General features: G+C 48.4%; 1 protein-coding gene across 1 annotated transcript in view; it reads right to left on the reverse strand.

The window, feature by feature from the left end:
* The window catches only part of FKTN (fukutin), a 317697-nt gene that overhangs the window by 60791 nt on the left and 236723 nt on the right, over positions 1 to 20183 (reverse strand). Inside the window, exon 9 of the mRNA XM_030194323.1 lies at positions 15156 to 15289. Coding sequence (XP_030050183.1) covers positions 15156 to 15289 — 134 coding nt within the window. The remainder of the gene's footprint in view (positions 1 to 15155; positions 15290 to 20183) is intronic.

A 20183-nucleotide genomic window follows, 5' to 3' on the forward strand; every position in this document is an offset into this window, starting at 1 on the left:
CTCGATGCACTGGCAGCCGAGGATGAAGTTCTGGACACTGAAGACGTCGATGCACTCGATACCCCCGGTGCCGATGCCGACGAAGAGCCCGAGAACAAAATGTTCCACTGGGCTAACCTCGCTACCTGAGTCCGCTTTTGTAAAAGGGAACACAGACTACAGGCCTGAGGGCGGTGCCCAGCCCCCAGACACTGAAGACACGACGCGTGCCTGTCAGTGAGCGAGATTACCCGGGCGCACTGGGTGCACTTCTTGAAGCCGCTGGAAGGCTTCGATGTCATGGGCGGAAAAATCACGCCGGCGAGATCAAAAGTCGAAATGCCGAAATTTGGCACCAGAAAATTAGCGAGAAGGAAATTTCGACCGGGGCCTAAATAAGGCCTACCCCGACGACGAAAGAAAACTTACCGGGGCAGAAAAAACTCGAAGTACAGGAAGGGAAAAACCAAAGAAGTCTTTCCGAAACAATTTGAACAGTTTCTCACAGAAACGAGTCGAAAAACGACGCGCGAGGTCGACTTTTCGGGGCACGAACGGCAAAATACAACCGTACCGAGCGCGGAGAAAAGAAGACTGGCCGGCACAAGCCAGTTTCGGGCGGGAAGACGGCCGCGCATGCACGGTGCGCATCGGCGTGCGAGGGCTAGCAAAGGCTTTTGCTAGTGAAGATTCCGATTGGAGGGGCTGCCGTGGACGTCACCCATCAGTGAGAACAAGCAGCCTGCTTGTCCTCGGAGAACCAGTATTACAGGTTTTGGCCAAAACCGAATCTGTGGCTGAAATCTGCAGCTTCATATCAGACAAAATCGAAGCCAAAACCAGCCCAGTCCACTGTGATGCAACACCTAGCCACCTGCCGGGGTTACCCCGCGACCACTTAGAGAGTCTATCCCCAGCATAGCTCAGGTCCACCTGCACCTGCTGCTTGTACGCTACACTAGCACCTTCCTCCCACAGACTGGGTCACAATCACCTCTGGGCAAGTCTCCCACTAATTATCTCCAGTGATTTCTAGGTTACTGGAGGCCACATTCCCAGTGGTCCCCCAGTTTCCAGAAAGCACTCACGGACCCAACACACAAACCACTAGGATACTTTATCAGTCAAGACAGGCAGATCGAACAAACAATTGTGTTTATTCTCAGAACTTGGAACAGTGGACAAAAATGTGCAACTGGCAAACAATAAGGTAACTGAAATATGGATCAATTATAACACTAACTAAACAGTACCTGGGAAGACTAGGACATATAATTCACAGAGTCTCAGCAAAGAGAGATGTCTCTCTTTTATCCTGGCTAAGACTGAAGCAACAGCCAGCCACAACTGCTTGGTAATTTCAAAACTCCAGGCCCAGAACAGTCAAGTTTCAAATAAAACCTGGTTACATCACTACATGCACTTCCTATTATTTGTGTGCCAAATAGAACAGCCCCCACTTTCAAACCTTTAACCTCCTCCTCCGTTGTTGCCATTGCCCCTTCGAACTACAGGAGCTCCTGCTCCTACTTCCTTCCTTCCTTGCCCCCTCTAAACGTAAGAAGCCCCCTTCTGGACCCACCCATAGACTGCCACCGCTCCTTCCCCCTGGACCTACACGTAGGCCACTGAGATTCCCGGGCCTAACTTACCACACTGGTGGTCTAGTGGTTAGTCAGAGCAGGAGTGTTTCTCAGTTTCTCCTGCCCATGTCTGCAGTCAAAATGCCTGCCATGACCTTCAAGTGGCAATCACATGAGACTGCTGCTGGAAGATGTGGCAGTCATTTTATTTTATTCATTTATATTTTGCTTTATATCCAAAGCGGATTATGGGTTAGGCAAGTACAACTGAGGATCACTCCTGCTCCGACTAGCCACTAGACTACCAGGGTGGTAAGGTAGGCCCGGGGGAGGCAGTGGCAGTGGTTTACGGTTGGGCTTTGGGGAAGAGGTCAGCTACCTGTGGGTGAGTCCGGGCACCCATGTTCAGGGGGATGGGAAGAAGAAACTGGGAGATCCTGTGGTTCAGATGTGGGGGGAGCAGGATGAGAGCCACGGGTCATAGAAGAAAAAAATGTCTATGACCACTGAAAATGCATTGGCATTTTTGGATGAAACCAAAACAAGGCCAAATGTGGATTTCAGACTGGTTTTGGTGCTGAAGCCACAACCAAAACCAAAATTCAGCTGGCTTCTACTTTGGGGAAAGGCAGTTGGAGGAATTCTCCCTGAGGCAAGGTATAATGAGTGTGACTGTTAGGCAAACTGGATGGATCATTGAGGTATTTATCTGCCATCATTTACTATGTTACTATCTCAGCCTACATAGGACTGACTTAGGAATAATGGGAGGTATATTTACTGGCACCATCCTCCAAAAGAACAGCCAATGAGGTTAACCTATCAAGAAGAACCAGACCCAGGGATGGGGTTTTGGTGAGCCATGTTGGGACTGTATCAGACACTTTCCCAGGGCAAGAAGGGAGAGGCAGGAGCTTCCAGCACAGACTGAGGTTTGTTCAGATCCTGAAAGAATGAAGGTAAAGTGAAGATACTTCCCTATAGCAGGTGTTCTCTGAGGACAGCAGGCTTCATAGTAAAAAAAAGACAGAGCTTTGTGAACTGCGAGAAACACTCCACACACATACGCAAGTACCTTACCGACCATCATTCAAACGTGGTCTCCTCAGTTTAATACTAAAGTAAAAATAATCAAGGATTGTGAGAATATGAAGCCTGCTGTCCTCGGAGAATACCTGCTATAGGTAAGTATATTCGCTTTCTGTGGACAAGCAGGCTTCTATCTTCTCACATGGGGAAACCCTAGCATCCAGGCTCACCCAAAACAACATTGGACAATTGAGCCTCGCAACGGCAAGGACATAACATAGATTAACTTAAAACTATGTACAATCTGAATGAGGGTGCAGCCTGGGACAAAATAAAATGGGCCTAGGAGAGTGGAGTTGGATTCTAGACCACAAAAAGATTCTGCAATACTGACTGCCTGAACCGAATGTCGCGTCGGGTATCCTGCTCAAGGCAGTAGAGTGATGTGAATGTGTGGACTGGAGACCACATCATAGCCTTGCAAATTTCTACAATGGAGACTGACCGACACACCCATGGCTCTGACATGATCCTCCAAGGCCAGCCCAGCCTGGGCATAAGTGAAGGAAAAGTGTAGATACATACCTGTAGCAGGTATTCTCCAAGGACAGCAGGCTGCTTGTTCTCACGATTGAGTCGTCGTCATCTGCGACAACCCAGGAGACCGGCAAAAACTTCCATAGCAGATGAAAGAACTCTTGAGAATGCTCCGTCGCGCGGGCCGAACACACCGCGCATGTACGAACGGCTTCCCGCCCGCGACGCGAGCGTGCCCTCATCAGTTTAATAGAAAGCAAAAAAGAAAACTGGAAAAAACTACAAAGGGGAGGAGGGTGGGTTTGTGAGAACAATCAGCCTGCTGTCCTTGGAGAATATCTGCTACAGGTATGTATCTACTCTTTCTCCGAGGACAAGCAGGCTGCTTGCTCTCATGATTGGGGTATCCCTAGCACCCAGTCTCACTCAAAACAATGAACATTGGTCAATTGGGCCTTGCAACGGCGAGGACATAACATAGATTGACCTAAAAAGAAACACAACTAAGCGAGAGTGCAGCCTGGGCCTAGGAGGGTGGAGTTGGATTCTAAACCCCAAACAATTTCTGCAGCACCGACTGTCCAAACCAACTGTCGCGTCGGGTATCCTGCTGAAGGCAGTAGTGAGATGTGAACGTGTGGACTGATAACCACGTTGTAGCCTTGCAAATCTCTTCAATGGAGGCTGACTTCAAGTGAGCCACTGATGCAGCCATGGCTCTGACATTATGAGCCGTGACATGGCCCTCTAGAGTCAGCCTAGCTTGGGCATAAGTAAAAGATATGCAATCCGCTAGCCAATTAGAGATTGTGCGTTTTCCGATGGCAACTCCCCTCCTGTTGGGATCGAAAGAAACAAACAATTGGGCGGACTGTCTGTAGGGCTTTATCCGCTCCACGTAAAAGGCCAATGCTCTCTTACAGTCCAAGGTGTGCAACTTGTCTTCACCAGGGCGGGTATGAGCACAGGGAAAGAATGTTGGCAAGACAATTGACTGGTTCAGATGGAACTCCGACACCACCTTCGGCAAGAACTTAGGGTGAGTGTGGAGGACTACTCTGTTATGATGAAACTTGATATAAGGTGCATGCACTACCAGGGCTTGGAGCTCATTGACTCTACGAGCTGAAGTAACACCCACCAAGAAAATGACCTTCCAGGTCAAGTACTTCAGATGGCAGGAATTCAGTGGCTCAAAATGAGGTTTCATCAGCTGGGTGAGAACGACGTTGAGATCCCATGACACTGGTGGAGGTTTGACAGGGGGCTTTGACAAAAGCAAACCTCTCAAAGCGAACTACTAAAGGCTGTCCAGAAATAGGCTTACCCTCTATACGTTGATGATAAGCACTAATTGCACTAAGGTGAACTCTTACGGAGTTGGTCTTGAGACCAGACTCTGATAAGTGTAGAAGGTATTCAAGCAGGGTCCGTGTAGGACAAGAAAAAGAATCTAGGGCCTTGTTGTCACACCAGACGGCGAACCTCCTCCATTTGAAAGAATAACACTTTTTCGTGGAATCTTTCCTGGAAGCAAGCAAGACTCGGGAGACACCCTCTGAAAGACCCAAGGAGGCAATTTCTAAGCTCTCAACATCCAGGCCATGAGAGCAAGAGATTGGAGGTTGGGATGTAGAAGCGACCCCTCGTTCTGGGTGCTGAGGGTCGGAAAACACTCCAATCTCCACGGTTCTTCGGAGGACAGCTCCAGAAGAAGGGGAAACTAGATCTGATGGGGCCAAAAGGGCGCAATCAGAATCATGGTTCCACGGTCTTCCTTGAGTTTCAGCAAAGTCTTCCCTACTAGAGGTATAGGAGGATACGCATACTGAAGGCCTGTCCCCCAATGAAGGAGAAAGGCATCTGACGCTAGTCTGTCATGGGCCTGAAGTGTGGAACAGAATTGAGGGACTTTATGATTGATCTGAGTGGCAAAAAGATCCACCGAGGGGGTGCCTCACTCTCAGATCTTGTGGACAACAGCCATGTTTAGCAACCACTCGTGAGGTTGCATGATCCTGCTCAATCTGTCGGCCAGACTGTTGTTTACGCCTGCTAGATACGTGGCCTGGAGAAACATGCCGTGATGGTGCACCCAAAGCCACATCCGGACGGCTTCCTGACACAAAGGGCGAGATCCGGTGCCCCCCTGCTTGTTGGTGTAATACATAGCAACCTGATTGTCTGTCTGAATTAGAATGATTTGGTTGGACAACCTATCTCTGAAAACCTTGAGAGCGTTCCAGATTGCTCGTAATTCCAGGAGGTTGATCTGAAGATCTTTTCCTGAAAGGACCAAGCTCCTTGAGTGTGAAGTCCATCTACATGAGCTCCCCACCCCAGGATGGATGCATCCGTCGTCAGCACATTTTGCGGCTGAGGAATTTGGAATGGACGTCCCAAGGTCAAATTGGATCGAACGGTCCCACCACTGAAGGGAAATGCAAAAGTCTGTGGAGAGATGGATCACATCCTCTAAATCCCCTGTGGCCTGGCTGGGAAGCTAGGGTCCATTGACCTGATCTTGTATGTAGGCGTGCCATGGGAGTTACATGAACTGTGGAGGCCATGTGTCCTAAGAGTCTCAACATCTGCCGAGCTGTGATCTGTTGAGACGCTCGAGCCAAGAACACTAGGGCCAGGAGATTATCTGCCCTTGCCTGGGGAAGATAAGCTTGAGATGTCCGTGTGTCCAACAGAGCTCCAATGAACTCCAATTTCTGAACCGGGACAAGGTGGGACTTGGGATAATTGATTACGAAACCCAGTAGTTCTAGAACTCGAATAGTCATCTGCATGAACTGTAGAGCACCTGCCTACGAGGTGCTCTTCACCAGCCAATCGTCGAGATAAGGGAACACATGCACTCCCAGTCTGCACAGCGATGCTGCGACAACTGCCAGGCACTTTGTGAAAACCCTGGGCGCAGACGTGAGACCAAAGGGCAGTACACAGTACTGAAAGTGCCGCGTTCCCAACCAAAATCGAAGATACTTCCTGTGAGCTGGGAGTATCGAGATGTGTGTATAGGCATCCTTCGTCCAGAGAGCATAGCCAATTGTTTTCTTGAATCATGGGAAGAAAGGTGCCCAGGGAAACCATCCTGAACTTTTCTCGGACTAGGAATTTGTTCAGGGCCCTTAGGTCTAGGATGGGACGCATCCCCCATTTTCTTTTGAACAAGGAAGTACCTGGAATAGAATCCCAGCCCTTCTTCCCTTGGTGGTACGGGTTTGACCGCATTGGCCTTTAGAAGGGCGGAGAGTTCCTCTGCAAGTACCTGCTTGTGCTGGGAGCTGAAGGACTGAGCTCCCAGTGGGCAATTTGGAGGCCTGGATTCCAGATTGAGAGCGTATCATAACCGGACTATTTGAAGAACCCACCTGTCGGAGGTTATAACAGGCCACCTTTGGTGAAAACATATCAACCTCCCCCGACCGGAAAGCCGTCCAGCACGGACACTTTTTCTGAGGCTATGATGCACTGGAGCCAGTCAAAAGCCCGTGCTGGGACTGAGCCTGTACAGGCTGCCGAGAAGCAGGAGTGTACCTACACCTGTTGTAGGAATAGGGAGCACTCCTCTTCCCTCCAAAAAACCTCCTAGATGAGGAGGTGGTAGCAGAAGACGCCTGGCGGGAGAGGGAATCCATAGCATCATGGTGCTTTTTGATCTGATCAACCATGTCCTCTACTTTTTCTCCAAAAAGATTATCCCCCCAGCAAGGAACATCCGCCATTCGCTGCTGGGTCTTATGATCCAGGTCAGAGACACGCAACCATGAGAGTCTGCACATTACTATACCTTGAGCAGCTACTCGGGATGCCACATCAAAAGTGTCATAAGTACCCCTGGCCAGGAATTTGCGACATGCCTTCTGCTGCCTGCCTGACCACCTGGTGAAAAGGTTCGGCGAGCTCCAGAGGACGTGCTTCAACCAAACTAGACAGTTGCCTCACTGAGTTCCGCAAGTGGATGCTCGTGTAGAGCTGGTATGTTTGGATCTTGGCTACGAGCATAGCGGCTCGATACGTTTTTCTCCCAAAAGAATCCAAGGTCCTGGACTCTCTGCCTGGGGGCACCGAGGCATAATCTCTAGTACTCTTTACTCTCAAAGCAGAGTCCACCAGCATGGAATCGTGAGGAAGTTGGGCCTTCACCATTACCCGTTCTCCATGGACTCTGTACTGGGACTCAGCTTTCTTGGAGACCACAGGATTAGATAGAAGGAACGACTAGTTTCGCATAAGAACTTCCCTGAGTGTGTTATGCAAGGTGGTCGTTGCAACCTCTGTGGGCGAAGGATAGTCCAAGACCTCGAGCATCTCGGCCCTGAGCTCATCCACAACCTCCATAGGGAAGGGAATATCCTTAGACATTTCCTGAACAAAGGATGAGAAAGAAAGACTGTCCGGTGGAGACATTCTTCTTTCAATTGGCGGAGTAGGATCAGAGGGAACCCCATATGACTCTTCCTCCGAAAAGTATCTGGGGTCTTCCTCCTCTTCCCACAAGCGCTCATCATCGGTATCGGACAGAAGCTCTCTAAGAGCAGCCCAAACCCGAGCCTGTCTCGATGTCGAGGAATGACGACCTCGTAGGGGATGTTGAGAAGTCGACCCCTGCAAAGCTTCCTCCATCGACAGGGAAATCGACCCAGGTGGCGGCTGACGCCGATACCGCAAGCGGCACCGAGGATGGGGACCTCACCACAGGCGATGGCCCAGATGCCGCTTCCGCAGTCGGTACAGAAGGCGCAAGCACCCCGACACCGAAGCAGATTGGCGGAGCAATCCCTCCAGAAGCTCTGGAAGAAGGGCCCTGATGCGTTCGTCGAGAGCTTCCATCAGAAAAGGCTGGGGGACGAGTGCAGGAGTTGGTGGCAGAATCTGAGGGGGCTCGAGAGCCGGTACCAAGCTGCCAGATGACCGACGCATCAGCACTTCCTGTATGGAGGGTGAGTGGTCCTCCCAGCGCCAACACTTCTCGGGTGCCGACTCCCTCGGTACCATGCATGGAAGGAGAATGATGACAGTGCTTCTTAGCCCGTCATCGAGACTCCTCGGTATCGAAGAGGAGGACGTGGAATCCTCACGCCTCCTCAGGGCCAGGTCCGACGAAGGTCAGTCCTGGGGGGCCTGCATAGCAGTAGGCCTCGAGATAGGTGGAGACCCACTCGATGCCTCGCTGCTCCCAGCGCGATGTGGTCATTCAGCAGCCATTACCTGCGCTCTCGATGTCGATGCTTCCCTCAACGTCGACACCGCCGACCTCGGTACCAATGTCGATGCAGATGTCGAAGGACCGGACCAACCTGCAAAGAGCTTCTCACGTTGAGCTTCCCGAGACACTTGGGTCCGCTTTTCATTAAAGAGCACAGCTTAAACGCAGCTGGCAAATGCTCAGGCCCAAGGCACTGGAGACACCACGCATGGGGGTCAGTACCCGAGATGGTCCGGTTGCAGCGAGTACAACGCTTGAAGCCGTTGGGAGTCCTTGATGACATGGACGGATAAACAGTGGCTGCGAAATTTTTTAAAAATTCACGCACATTCCTAAATCTTCACTTCCCTAGCTGCAGAGGACTGAAATATAAGTTAATACATTCATCCAGTTTTTCTTACATAGGAACACAGCTTTGGAATGCATTACCACTTGATGTGAAAAAAATAAGTGACCTTATTAATGTTCAGAAATCACTGAAGACCTATCTCTTCAATAGAACATATCATAATGACCCATCACCTGAACTCTTATACATTACTGTTTTAATTGTTATTTCATTATCAATCTTGTTATACCTAATGTTTTATTCCACTATGTTACTCTATTCTTGTGTTATTATTAATTATGTTTCTATTCTGCCATGGCAATAGCCAGGGCAGAGCAATGTAAGCCACACTGAGCTTGCAAATAGGTGGGAAAATGTGGGATACAAATGCAATAAATAAATAAATAAATAAATAAATAAGAGACTCAATCGTGCCAAATAAAAAGGCAGAGAGAGTAAAAAATGACCCAGTCGAGCAGTTTAAAGGGCGGCCGCGACAAAAAAGAAAGGAAACTTAAAGAAGTGAAGAAAAACTAATAAAATAAGGGAAAAAATTTTTTTTTTTTTTTTTTTGATATTTGAAAAACTACTAAGAAGACAAAAAAAAAGAGAAAAAAGGGGGCGGTAAAACGCTAACCAAGTCTCCTGAAGCCGAAAACTGAGTACTGTTTAGAAACGTGTCATTCAAGACGCGGACAGAAAAAAAACTGATGAGGGCACGTTCGCGTCGCGGGCGGGAAGCCGTTCACACATGCGTAGTGTGTTCGGCCGCGCGACGGAGCATTCTTGAGAGTTCTTTCATTTGCTATGCAAGTTTTTGCTGGTCTCCTGGGCCGTCGTGGACGACGACCCAATGGTGAGAACAAGCAGCCTGCTTGTCCTTGGAGAATGCAATCTGCCAGCCAAATTGAAAAGGTGCATTTCTTGATGGTGACTGATCCTGTTGGGTGGACAGTCTGTGGGGCTTCGTCCACTCCATGTAATAGGACAATGCTCTTTTGCAATCTAAGGTGTGCAAGCTGCTTTTCATCAAGATGGGTATGAGGTCGAGGAAAGAATTTTGGCAAGACAATCGACTGGTTCAGATGAAACTCAGCACCTGTGTCAGGAACTTAGGGTGCAAGTGGAGGCCCATCCCAGCAGATCACACTCCGCAATCCAGTTATTACGGAAATGTTCCAGTAGCTAGTCATCACCCTCAAAGTAACCAAAGTCTTTCCACTTATGTCCAACTGCAGTAAGGTCCCAGGTATTTCAGGTTAACAGGCCTACTTGAACTAATAGCACTAAGGGTGCCACCATCAAATCTGTCACCAGAGGTAGCGTTCCTCAGCGTGTAGTATTGTCCAGCGTTTGCACATAAGTCTGAGTGTCCTCTACCTTCTCAAACATCAGAGCATGTCCTTCATGGTTGCTCCGCAATTTACCCAGATGGAGGAGGGCAAAACGGACTTGTTTGTGGTGAAGTGCCGTGCACAGTGGTGCAAAAGCCTTTCGCAATTGCTGCACATATTGCGAATAGTCCTGAAAACACAATATGATATTGTCTTCGTAAGTGGATGGCAGTTAAGATCTGCTGTTTATGTATAAAGTTCAAACTTTTAAAGATCACCACTCTTGGTCTATTAGAGGTCTGACTGGCCCCACCTGATGCACTCGTTCCACACAAAAATGCTGGAGTCGGTCTCCAAGATTTAATGTTTGGGGGATCCATGTTTCCAGAAAAGTCGGGAGATCTTTATCAGCAAGTGAGTCCAGTAAGCCAACCAACCTTAAGTTATTTCTTCTGCTTCGATTCTCTAAATCATTCAATTTGGCCTCCAGAACCACAATTGTCTTTTCCAACTTCGCCTGTTCTTCCAACAACCTTGTAGTGCGATCTTCCAGGTCCGACATTCGTTGAAGCCCAAATCCAGTTCTAAGCACACGTTATCCAATCTCTCAAGCACCTCTTCTGCCCAATCATAAATCTGTTGCAGCTTTTTATCAAGAGCTCCTTTGACCGTCGCTGTAACTTCAGCTCTAATTTTGGTCACCATGCCAAGCCAACCATGCCACTGCTGGGCTGCATTGGTCAACCATTTTGTGGTCAGTCTGCTTCAGTTTCTCCCTTTCTTTCCAGTTACTTTTGATGTCATCGCTCCAGTAAATCTACTCCCCTGCGGCTTTCTGGTGAGGCGATGATTCCTACCAAAGCTGGAATCAGATGTTTATGCTGATAAATTGCAGATTACTGAGAGGGTTGCATGGAGCTCAGCTTTTCAGGATCCACCCCACACCATGCCAACACGTGACTTCCCACCAGGGCCGGTCGTAGCAAGTGCGGGGCCCTATGCAGACCAATTTGGTGGGGCCCCATCCTAGCCCCGCCCCACCCACCCTAGCTCTGCCCCCACCCTAGCTCCACCCCATTGAAAAGATTATTCCATTTTTAGAAATTTTTTTATTTATGAAATTTCAAATAAAGACAAATGAAGCTAAACTTGCCTTTTCTGGTCTCTAGAGCACTCGAGACCTTTATCCATGCATGATTTTAAAAAACTTAGAGCCCTCTAGGGACAGAGAAAGTACCTGCTTATAATATGTGATTATCCTTTGCCTTGAACTTGATGGTTAAGCGGATTATAAATGCCAAAATTAAATTAAATTACTGTTACTGTTTCAGATGGTGTTCCGCTTTATGTTTTAAGATGTATTCAACTGCTATAGAATACTGAGGTCAGATCATGCTACCCTTTTACTTACTGAACAGCACTGGTTCCTGATGACCAGTACGATTAAATTCAACATTTTTATGTTGGCCCTTCAACATTTTTATGTTGGCCAATCAGACCTCTTACACTTATCAGCCTCTTTACTTTCACGTATTACTTATTCCCTACTGTCTTCAATGTTTTTAAAGGAAAAGGGGACTTGATATACCGCCTTTCTGAGGTTTTTTTAAAACTACATTCAAAGCGGTTTACATATATTCAGGTACTTATTTTGTACCAGGGGCAAAGATCATTTCATACTAACATTGTGGTTGTTCCTTCTGCAAACTGAAAGAGTATGGACTGGACTTGTGGTGCTGTTTTTAATTGCCTTGTCTTCCAATATTGATATGGCTCTACTCATTCCCCACCCTTCTCTTTCTTGTATCGTACCTGCAATTTCTAGTTATGATTCTGTTATGAGTTTGTAGTTTGTTACTGTCCTTCTCTGTTCTGATGCTGTAAATTGTTATGTCAACTGTTCTCAAATGTCAGTATATCAGTTGTTTTTATGAAATTTAGGGTTAGAATTACCAATACCAAAATGCATTATAGCATCAGCAAACACTAACACACATTTATTTACCAGAAGTTCTACATTATGCAATGGGCCCTATTTACTTTGGTGCACATTAGTAAATCTATCCCTTAGCTAATGCTGTTGTTTAATTTTTAAAGTATTGGCAAATAGTTTAATTTATTTGCTTTGATCACCTTTCAGTACAAAACAGCAAGGCAGTGTACAAAAATTGCCTGGATTCACAGAGAACTGAAGAGTACAGGACAAGAAAATGTACATTCAGAGATAGGGCTAAGGGCCAGAAATTCTCGATCACTACAAATTTGATTTGTATCCCCACCAATCCAGGAACACACACAATTCCTTGGTCACCCCTGACCCATTTAAGTTATACTGATACTGCATTCAGAAGCAACAGGAAAAATAAGACATTTTCTCTCTTGCACTAGAGTTGGACCCACTTAGGAGAGTTCAATATTAAAGAAATGCTACACTTCATGTTAGGAGCAAACTAGGCCAGGAAAATAGATAAATCAGAAAACAGTTCATCAGGTTACAATAAAAGAGTTTAAAATGGAATCTGAATCAATGACATCAAATTTGAACCACCATAGAGAAACTACATCGATGAGAAAACACAGTTATTAAGAAGAATTCTTAGGGGCCTGTTTATTAAGAAAATTAGCTATTTAATATAGAGTTTAGCACACTAACTGCATAGCATGCTATCTGTTAGCATACGCTAATTACTACATTACGCAGCTAATGTGGAAAATGCCATTTTGGGGCAGGAATGGATGAGGGACTTGCCTTACAGTTAATGCAATTGTCATTTTCTGTGTTAACAGCACCTCAGGAGGTGAAGCTAAGTACATCACATATTAGCAGCTATTTTCTTTCTCTCTCTCTCTCTCTCTGAATTAATTGCACCACAGCCCTCTCAAAAAAAGCTGGGAACTCCTCCAAGTAACAGAGAGATTTTGATGTTACCACAGGATAATAGCAAAAGCATAATACACTTTAGTAAACACAGCCCCTAATGCCATTTAGCCTGAAACCCCCTGGCAAGCAGAAAAAAATCAGTCTTCATCTGTTCATCATGTATAAAAAACCCTGACACAAACCATAAATAACTTCGCAGTCAGCTGTTCAAAAGGAACTAAAAAGGTGGCAGCAGCATAAAGCAATCTCTCCAGGGAATTAATAATAATAACAAAATAGCAGACCGCAGATTGGAGATCATAGATTTCTTTTTGCATAGGTTTAAGCCTCTTTCATGATACTGCCAGTGGGACGCTGAATAATAGAATACCAACTTCTATATTTAACAGCACCCTGTTCAAAGGTTAAAAAAAAATACCATTCTGACCCATAACTCAAATCCAAATATTGGTGCCCCATTTCATCTTAATTTAGCCAAAAGACCAACAAATTTCTTACGAAACTTTCTCCCACTTGTAGTCACCCCTTCCACCTTATAGAAAAAAAAGCTAATAATCGTCATACCTGGCTGGCTTGCCTTTGAATGGCAGTGCAGGAGGCGCACAAACTTGCTCCAGCTGATCAGCTCCGCTCCACTTCACTTTATTTGAAGTCGACTCACTCGCACTCGCACCAGGCACCACGATGGCGATGGCTCACCTCCGGCCAGGCTCCAGCTTTTCCCTTCCCACTCAGGAAATACGTCATCAGAAGGAAGGCGGGTCATTGAGCGGGAAGGGAAAAGCTGGGTGGGTGAGCCGCCTGCAACTCTGACTGTCAGGGGCCGGGGCCGTCGCTCGCTGCAAGCCTGCAACTGTCTGTCGGGGTCCGGGGAGAGGCGGGAGCTGACGGCGGGCTCAGTGGTGGGTGGGCACCGAACTGCCGGACCGGTGGCAGAAGCGGAGCGGCCGAGCGAGAACCGAATCAAATCATGATGCGGCGATGTGGTCCGAGCGGCAGGGGTCGGTCGGAGAGGCAGAGTTGAGGCGCGCCGCGCGGGGCCCCCTTAAGCAAGGGCCTTATGCGGCCGCCTCTCCCTGCTTCCCACTATTTGTAATTTTATTTACTAATCTGTTGCTCTCAGCCACTTCATCATACTACTTCACTACTGTTAAAATTCAAATGTATTTTAATCTAAACTGTATCTCCAGCATCTAGGCACAAGAACTTATACCAGCTCCTAAAATTTATGCTCCTAAATTATGAGCCTAATCTATGCTCCAAAATAGATTATGCTCATAATTTAGCATAGCTTTTATAGAATAAGGCCCCAAGTGCTCACATCTAAATTATAAGTGTATATTTTACCTGTTAAACTAGTGTTCTATAAAGGAAAGTAGGCAGCTACATTCCTATATAGAATGGATGCATATAAATAAGAGTTGCCCTAATGGAAAGCATCTAGCCCAGTATCCTATTTCCAACAGTGACCAGTCCATATATATAATATATATATAACCAACCTGTTATTTATTTTTTATTTTTATTACATTTGTACCCCGCACTTTCCCACTCATGGCAGGCTCAATTCGGCTTACATATTATATACAGGTACTTATTTTGTACCTGGGGCAATGGAGGGTTAAGTGACTTGCCCAGAGTCACAAGGAGCTGCCTGTGCCTGCAGTGGGAATCGAACCCAGTTCCCCAGGACCAAAGTCCACCACTCTAACCACTAGGACACTGCTCCAAATGCACATCCCAAGTAAAGGTCTGTTTTGTACTGCGTCCCTACCATTAGGCCACCTGAGGCGGGGGACTCAGGTGGCACTCCTCTTGGAGTGGTCTGGCATCTCCCCTTTCTTTCCTCCACTCCTTTCCCCAAGTTTACCTACTTTCCCATTTTCTAAAAGGAAGTGGCAGCCTGCCTTTCTGTTACTTCCTGTTTCCTCAGAGGTGGGCCGCAGTAGAGAAGTGGGAAAAGAAGGTAAACTCGGGGAAGGGAGTGGAGGAATGAAGGGGGAGATGCCAGACTGTGGCCTGGAGGGGGGCATTTCAGCACTGCCTCAGGCGGCATCTTGCCTTGGGCCGCCCGTGATCCAACCCCCCCCCCCCCCCCCCCCCCCCCCCGCATCTTTCACAGAGTTCTAACTTTAGGGTCATTTATTGTCTGGACAGAAAAACTCCTTGAAATTTAGAAGTGGGAGTTCCAATTCAACAAATATTACATTTTTCAAATTTCAGCATCTTTTAGCTTGAGATAAGTACGTCATGGAGGACTTACCTTTCCAAATTTGTATTTAAGTGGAAGGCCTGCCTTCTGAAATACTGAAATAATATCCGGTGTGTAGTCCCTTATAAATATTCCCAAATCAACATCTCTGCCATAGGGAATAATATTGCACTGTCTATACCAACCTAAAAAGTTAGAAAAAAAAAAAAACACACACGCACTCTCACAAACAAGAAAACCCAAAAAGAATTCAGTTGTTTGACCTTCCTTCCACCTTTACTAATTCATGGAATATATCTGGTCTGGGCTTCCAGGATTGTATTTTGAATAGCATCCATGCTTGATGTAAATTTTTGACCTTTGCAGCTGCTTCTCTAAGTTCTTTTTTTTAACCATTCTCCTCATTTTATCATAGACTCTTTTTTGAAAGTTAAATGCTAATAAATTGAGGGCCCCTTTTCCCAAGCTGTGGCAAAAGGGGGCCTGCGCTGGTGTCAGTGCATCTTTCTGATGTGCAGCAAGGCCCCTTTTTACCACAGCTGGTAAAAGGGTAGTCTTTCCTTTCTGCAGGAAATGGCCATGTGGCAAATTGCCGCTGGGTACACCTCGGTGCTACAAAAAGTAAATATATTTTTGTAGTGCCGTATATGTCGGCGTGCTGGGGGTGGAAACTACCACCACTTTGTAAAAGGACCCCTAGATTTCCTGTGTGTACTTACTAGAGAGATAGCGAATGATATATACCTGTAGCAGGTGTTCTCCGAGGACAGCAGGCTGATTGTTCTCACGACTGGGTTGATGTCCACGGCAGCCCCTCAAACCGGAGAAAAAATCTCGCAGGAGGTCCCGCACGCAGGGCACACCCACCGCGCATGAGTGGCCGTCTCCCTGCCCGTGCGCGATTGTTCTCGCTCAGTTGAATGACAAGCAAAGAATTGAGGAAAAAACGCAACTCCAAAGGGGAGGAGGGAAGGTAGGTGAGAACAATCAGCCTGCTGTCCTCGGAGAACACCTGCTACAGGTATGTATCATTCACTTTCTCCGAGGACAAGCAGGCTGCTTGTTCTCAAAACTGGGGTATCCCTAGCTCTCAGGCTCACTCAAAACAAGAAACCAGGTCAATTGAACCTCGCAACGGCGAGGGCAGAACAGAAATTGACCTACAAAGAACAACTAACTGAGAGTGCAGCCTGAACAGCATAAAATTGGGTCCTGGAGGGTGGAGTTGGATTCAAACCCCAAACAGATTCTGCAGCACCGACTGCCTGAACCAACTGTCGCGTCGGGTATCCTGCTGGAGGCAGTAATGTGATGTGAATGTGTGGACCGATGACCACGTCGCAGCCTTGCAAATCTCTTCAATAGTGGCTGACTTCAAGTGGGCCACTGATGCTGCCATGGCTCTAACACTATGAGCTGTGACATGACCCTCAAGAGCCAGCCCAGCTTGGGCGTAAGTGAAGGAAATGCAATCTGCTAGCCAATTGGAGATGGTGCGTTTCCCGACAGCGACCCCCTTCCTACTGGGGTCGAAAGAAACAAACAATTGGGTGGACTGTCTGTGGGGCTGTGTCCACTCCAGATAGAAGGCCAACGCTCGCTTGCAGTCTAATGTGTGCAACTGACGTTCAGCAGGGCGGGTATGCGGTCTGGGAAAGAATGTTGGCAAGACAATTGACTGGTTAAGATGGAACTCCGACACCACCTTTGGCAGGAACTTAGGGTGAGTGCAGAGGACTACTCTGTTATGATGAAATTTAGTATACGGAGCATGAGCTACTAAGGCTTGAAGCTCACTGACTCTACGAGCTGAAGTAACTGCCACCAAGAGAATGACCTTCCAACTCAAGTACTTCAGATGGCAGGAGTCCAGTGGCTCAAAAGGAGGTTTCATCAGCTGGGTGAGGACGACGTTGAGATCCCATGACACTGCAGGAGGCTTGACAGGGGGCTTTGACAAATGCAAGCCTCTCATGAATCGAATGACTAAAGGCTCGCCAGAGATGGCTTTACCCTCTACACGATAATGGTAAGCACTAATTGCACTAAGGTGATTCCTTACTGAGTTGGTCTTGAGACCAGACTCTGATAAATGTAGAAGGTATTCAAGCAGGTTCTGTGCAGGACAAGAACGAGGTTCTAGGGCCTTGCTCTCACACCAAACGACAAACCTCCTACACTTGAAAAAGTAACTCTTTTTAGTGGAATCCTTTCTAGAGGCAAGCAAGACACGGGAGACTCCCTCAGACAGACCCAATGAAGCAAAATCTATGCCCTCAACATCCAGGCCATGAGAGCCAGAGACTGAAGGTTGGGGTGCAGAAGCGCTCCGTCGTTCTGCGAAATGAGAGTCGGAAAACACTCCAATCTCCACGGTTCTTCGGAGGACAATTCCAGAAGAAGAGGAAACCAGATCTGATGGGGCCAAAAGGGCGCGATCAGAATCATGGTGCCGCGGTCTTGCTTGAGCTACAGCAAGGTCTTCCCACCAAAGGTATGGGAGGATACGCATACAGGAGGCCCGTCCCCCAATGTAGAAGAAAGGCATCTGATGCTAGTCTGTCGTGCGCCTGCAGTCTGGAACAGAACTGAGGCAGCTTGTGATTGGTCTGGGAGGCGAAAAGGTCTACCGAGGGAGTGCCCCACTCTCGGAAGATCTTGCGTACCACTCTGGAATGGAGCGACCACTCGTGTGGTTGCATGAATCTGCTCAGCCTGTCGGCCAGACTGTTGTTTACGCCTGCCAGGTATGTGGCTTGGAGAAGCATGCCATACTGGCGTGCCCAATGCCACATCCTGACGGCTTCCTGACACAGAGGGCGAGATCCGGTGTCCCCCTGCTTGTTGATGCAATACAATGCAACCTGATTGTCTGTTCGAATTTGGATAATTTGGTAGGACAGCCGATCCCTGAAGGCCTTCAGTGCGTTCCAGACCGCTCAGAGCTCCAAGAGGTTGATCTGAAGATCTTGTTCCTGGGGTGGAACCCATCGACATGAGCTCCCCACCCCAGGCGAGATGCATCCGTCGTCAGCACTTTTGTGGGCTGAGGAATTTGGAATGGGCGTCCCAGGGTCAAATTGGTCCAAACTGTCCACCAGTGCAGCTAATTGCGGCAACTGATGGACAGGCGGATGACATCTTCTAGATTCCCGGTGGCTTGGCACCACTGGGAAGCTAGGGTCCATTGAGCTGATCTCATGTGAAGACGAGCCATGGGAGTCACATGGACTGTAGAGGCCATATGGCCCAGGAGTCTCAACATCTGCCGAGCTGTGATCTGCTGAGACGCTCTGGTCTGGGAAGCGAGGGACAGAAGATTCTGAGCCCTCGCCTCGGGAAGATAGGCCTGAGCCGTCTGTGAATTCAGCAGAGCTCCTATGAATTCCAGAGATTGGACTGGCTGGAGATGGGACTTCGGGTAATTTATCACAAACCCCAGCAGCTCCAGAAGTTGAATAGTGCACTGCATGGACCGAAGAGCTCCTGCCTCTGAGGTGCTCTTCACCAGCCAATCGCCGAGATACGGGAACACGTGCACCCCCAGCTTGTGTAGGTACGCCGCAACCACCACGAGACAGTTTGTGAACACCCGTGCTGCAGAGGCGAGCCCAATACTGAAAGTAACGTGTCCCCAGACGGAATCGGAGATACTGTCTGTGAGCTGGCAGTATCGGGATGTGAGTATAAGCATCCTTTAAATCTAAGGAACATAGCCAATCGTCTTTCTGAATCATGGGTAGAAGGATGCCCAGGAAAGCATCCTGAACTTTTCTCGCACCAGATACTTGTTCAGGCCTCTCAGGTCTAGGATGGGGTGCATCCCCCCTGTTTTTTTCTCCACAAGGAAGTACCTGGAATAGAATCCCTGCCCTTCCTGCCCAGGTGGCACGGGCTCGACCGCATTGGCGCTGAGAAGGGCGGAGAGTTCCTCTGCAAGTACCTGCTTGTGATGGGAGCTGAAGGATTGACCTCCCGGTGGACAATTTGGTGGGGGTGGAGACCAAATTCAGGGTGTATCCGCACTGCACTATTTGGAGAACCTACTGGTCGGAGGTTATGAGAGGCAACCTTTGGTGAAAAACTTTCAACCTCCCCCCGACCGGCAGGCCGTCCGGCACGGCTATTTTGATGGCGGCTATGTTCCCATGGATCCAGTCAAAAGCTCGTCCCCTGCTTTTGCTGTGGAGGCGCAGGGGGCTGCTTAGGCACACGCTGTTGATGGGAATGAGTGCGCTGGGACTGTCCCTGTGCCTGAGGAGGCCTTCGGGCCGGCTGGGTGTATCTACGTTTGCTGTAGGCGTAGGGTGCAGCCTGCCGGGGCCGGGAAAAACGTCCATCTGCGGAGGTGGATGCTGAAGGCGCCCGGTGAGAGAGCTTGTCGAGAGCGGTTTACCGCTGGTGTAGTTGGTCCACCAACTGCTCGACCTTCTCCTCAAAAATGTTATCTCCCCGACAAGGGACATCCGCCAGCCGCTGCTAGGTGCGGTTGTCCAGGTCAGAGGCACACAGCCAGGAGAGTCTGCGCATCACTATACCTTGGGCCGCAGCTCTGGATGCCACATCACAGGTGTCATAGATACCCCTGGACAGGAATTTTCTGCACGCCTTCAGCTGCCTGACCACCTCCTGAAAGGGCCTGGACTGCTCCGGGGGGAGCTTGTCAACCAGGTCCGCCAGTTGCCGCACATTGTTCCGCATGTGGATGCTCGTGTAGAGCTGGTATGATTGTAATCTGGTCACGAGCATGGAAGAATGGTAGGCCTTCCTCCCAAACGAGTCCAGAGTGCGAGACTCCCACCCAGTGGGCGCCGAGGCGGTATCCCTCGAACTCCGTGCTCTCTTGAGAGCAGAGTCCACGACCGCTGAGTCATGAGGCAGTTGAGGCCGCATCAACTCCGGGCTTGAGTGGATTGTGTATTGGGACTCCGCTTTCTTGGGAATGGTAGGATTAGATAATGACTTCAACCAGTTCCGAAGCAGTGTCTCTTTGAGGACATTGTGCAACGGTACCGTGGAAGACTCTCTAGGTGGTGATGGATAGTCGAGGACTTCGAGCATCTCCGCCCGGCTCATCCA

The sequence above is a fragment of the Microcaecilia unicolor genome, chromosome 2, assembly GCF_901765095.1.
Source record: "Microcaecilia unicolor chromosome 2, aMicUni1.1, whole genome shotgun sequence".
Taxonomy (NCBI): Eukaryota; Metazoa; Chordata; class Amphibia; order Gymnophiona; family Siphonopidae; genus Microcaecilia; species Microcaecilia unicolor.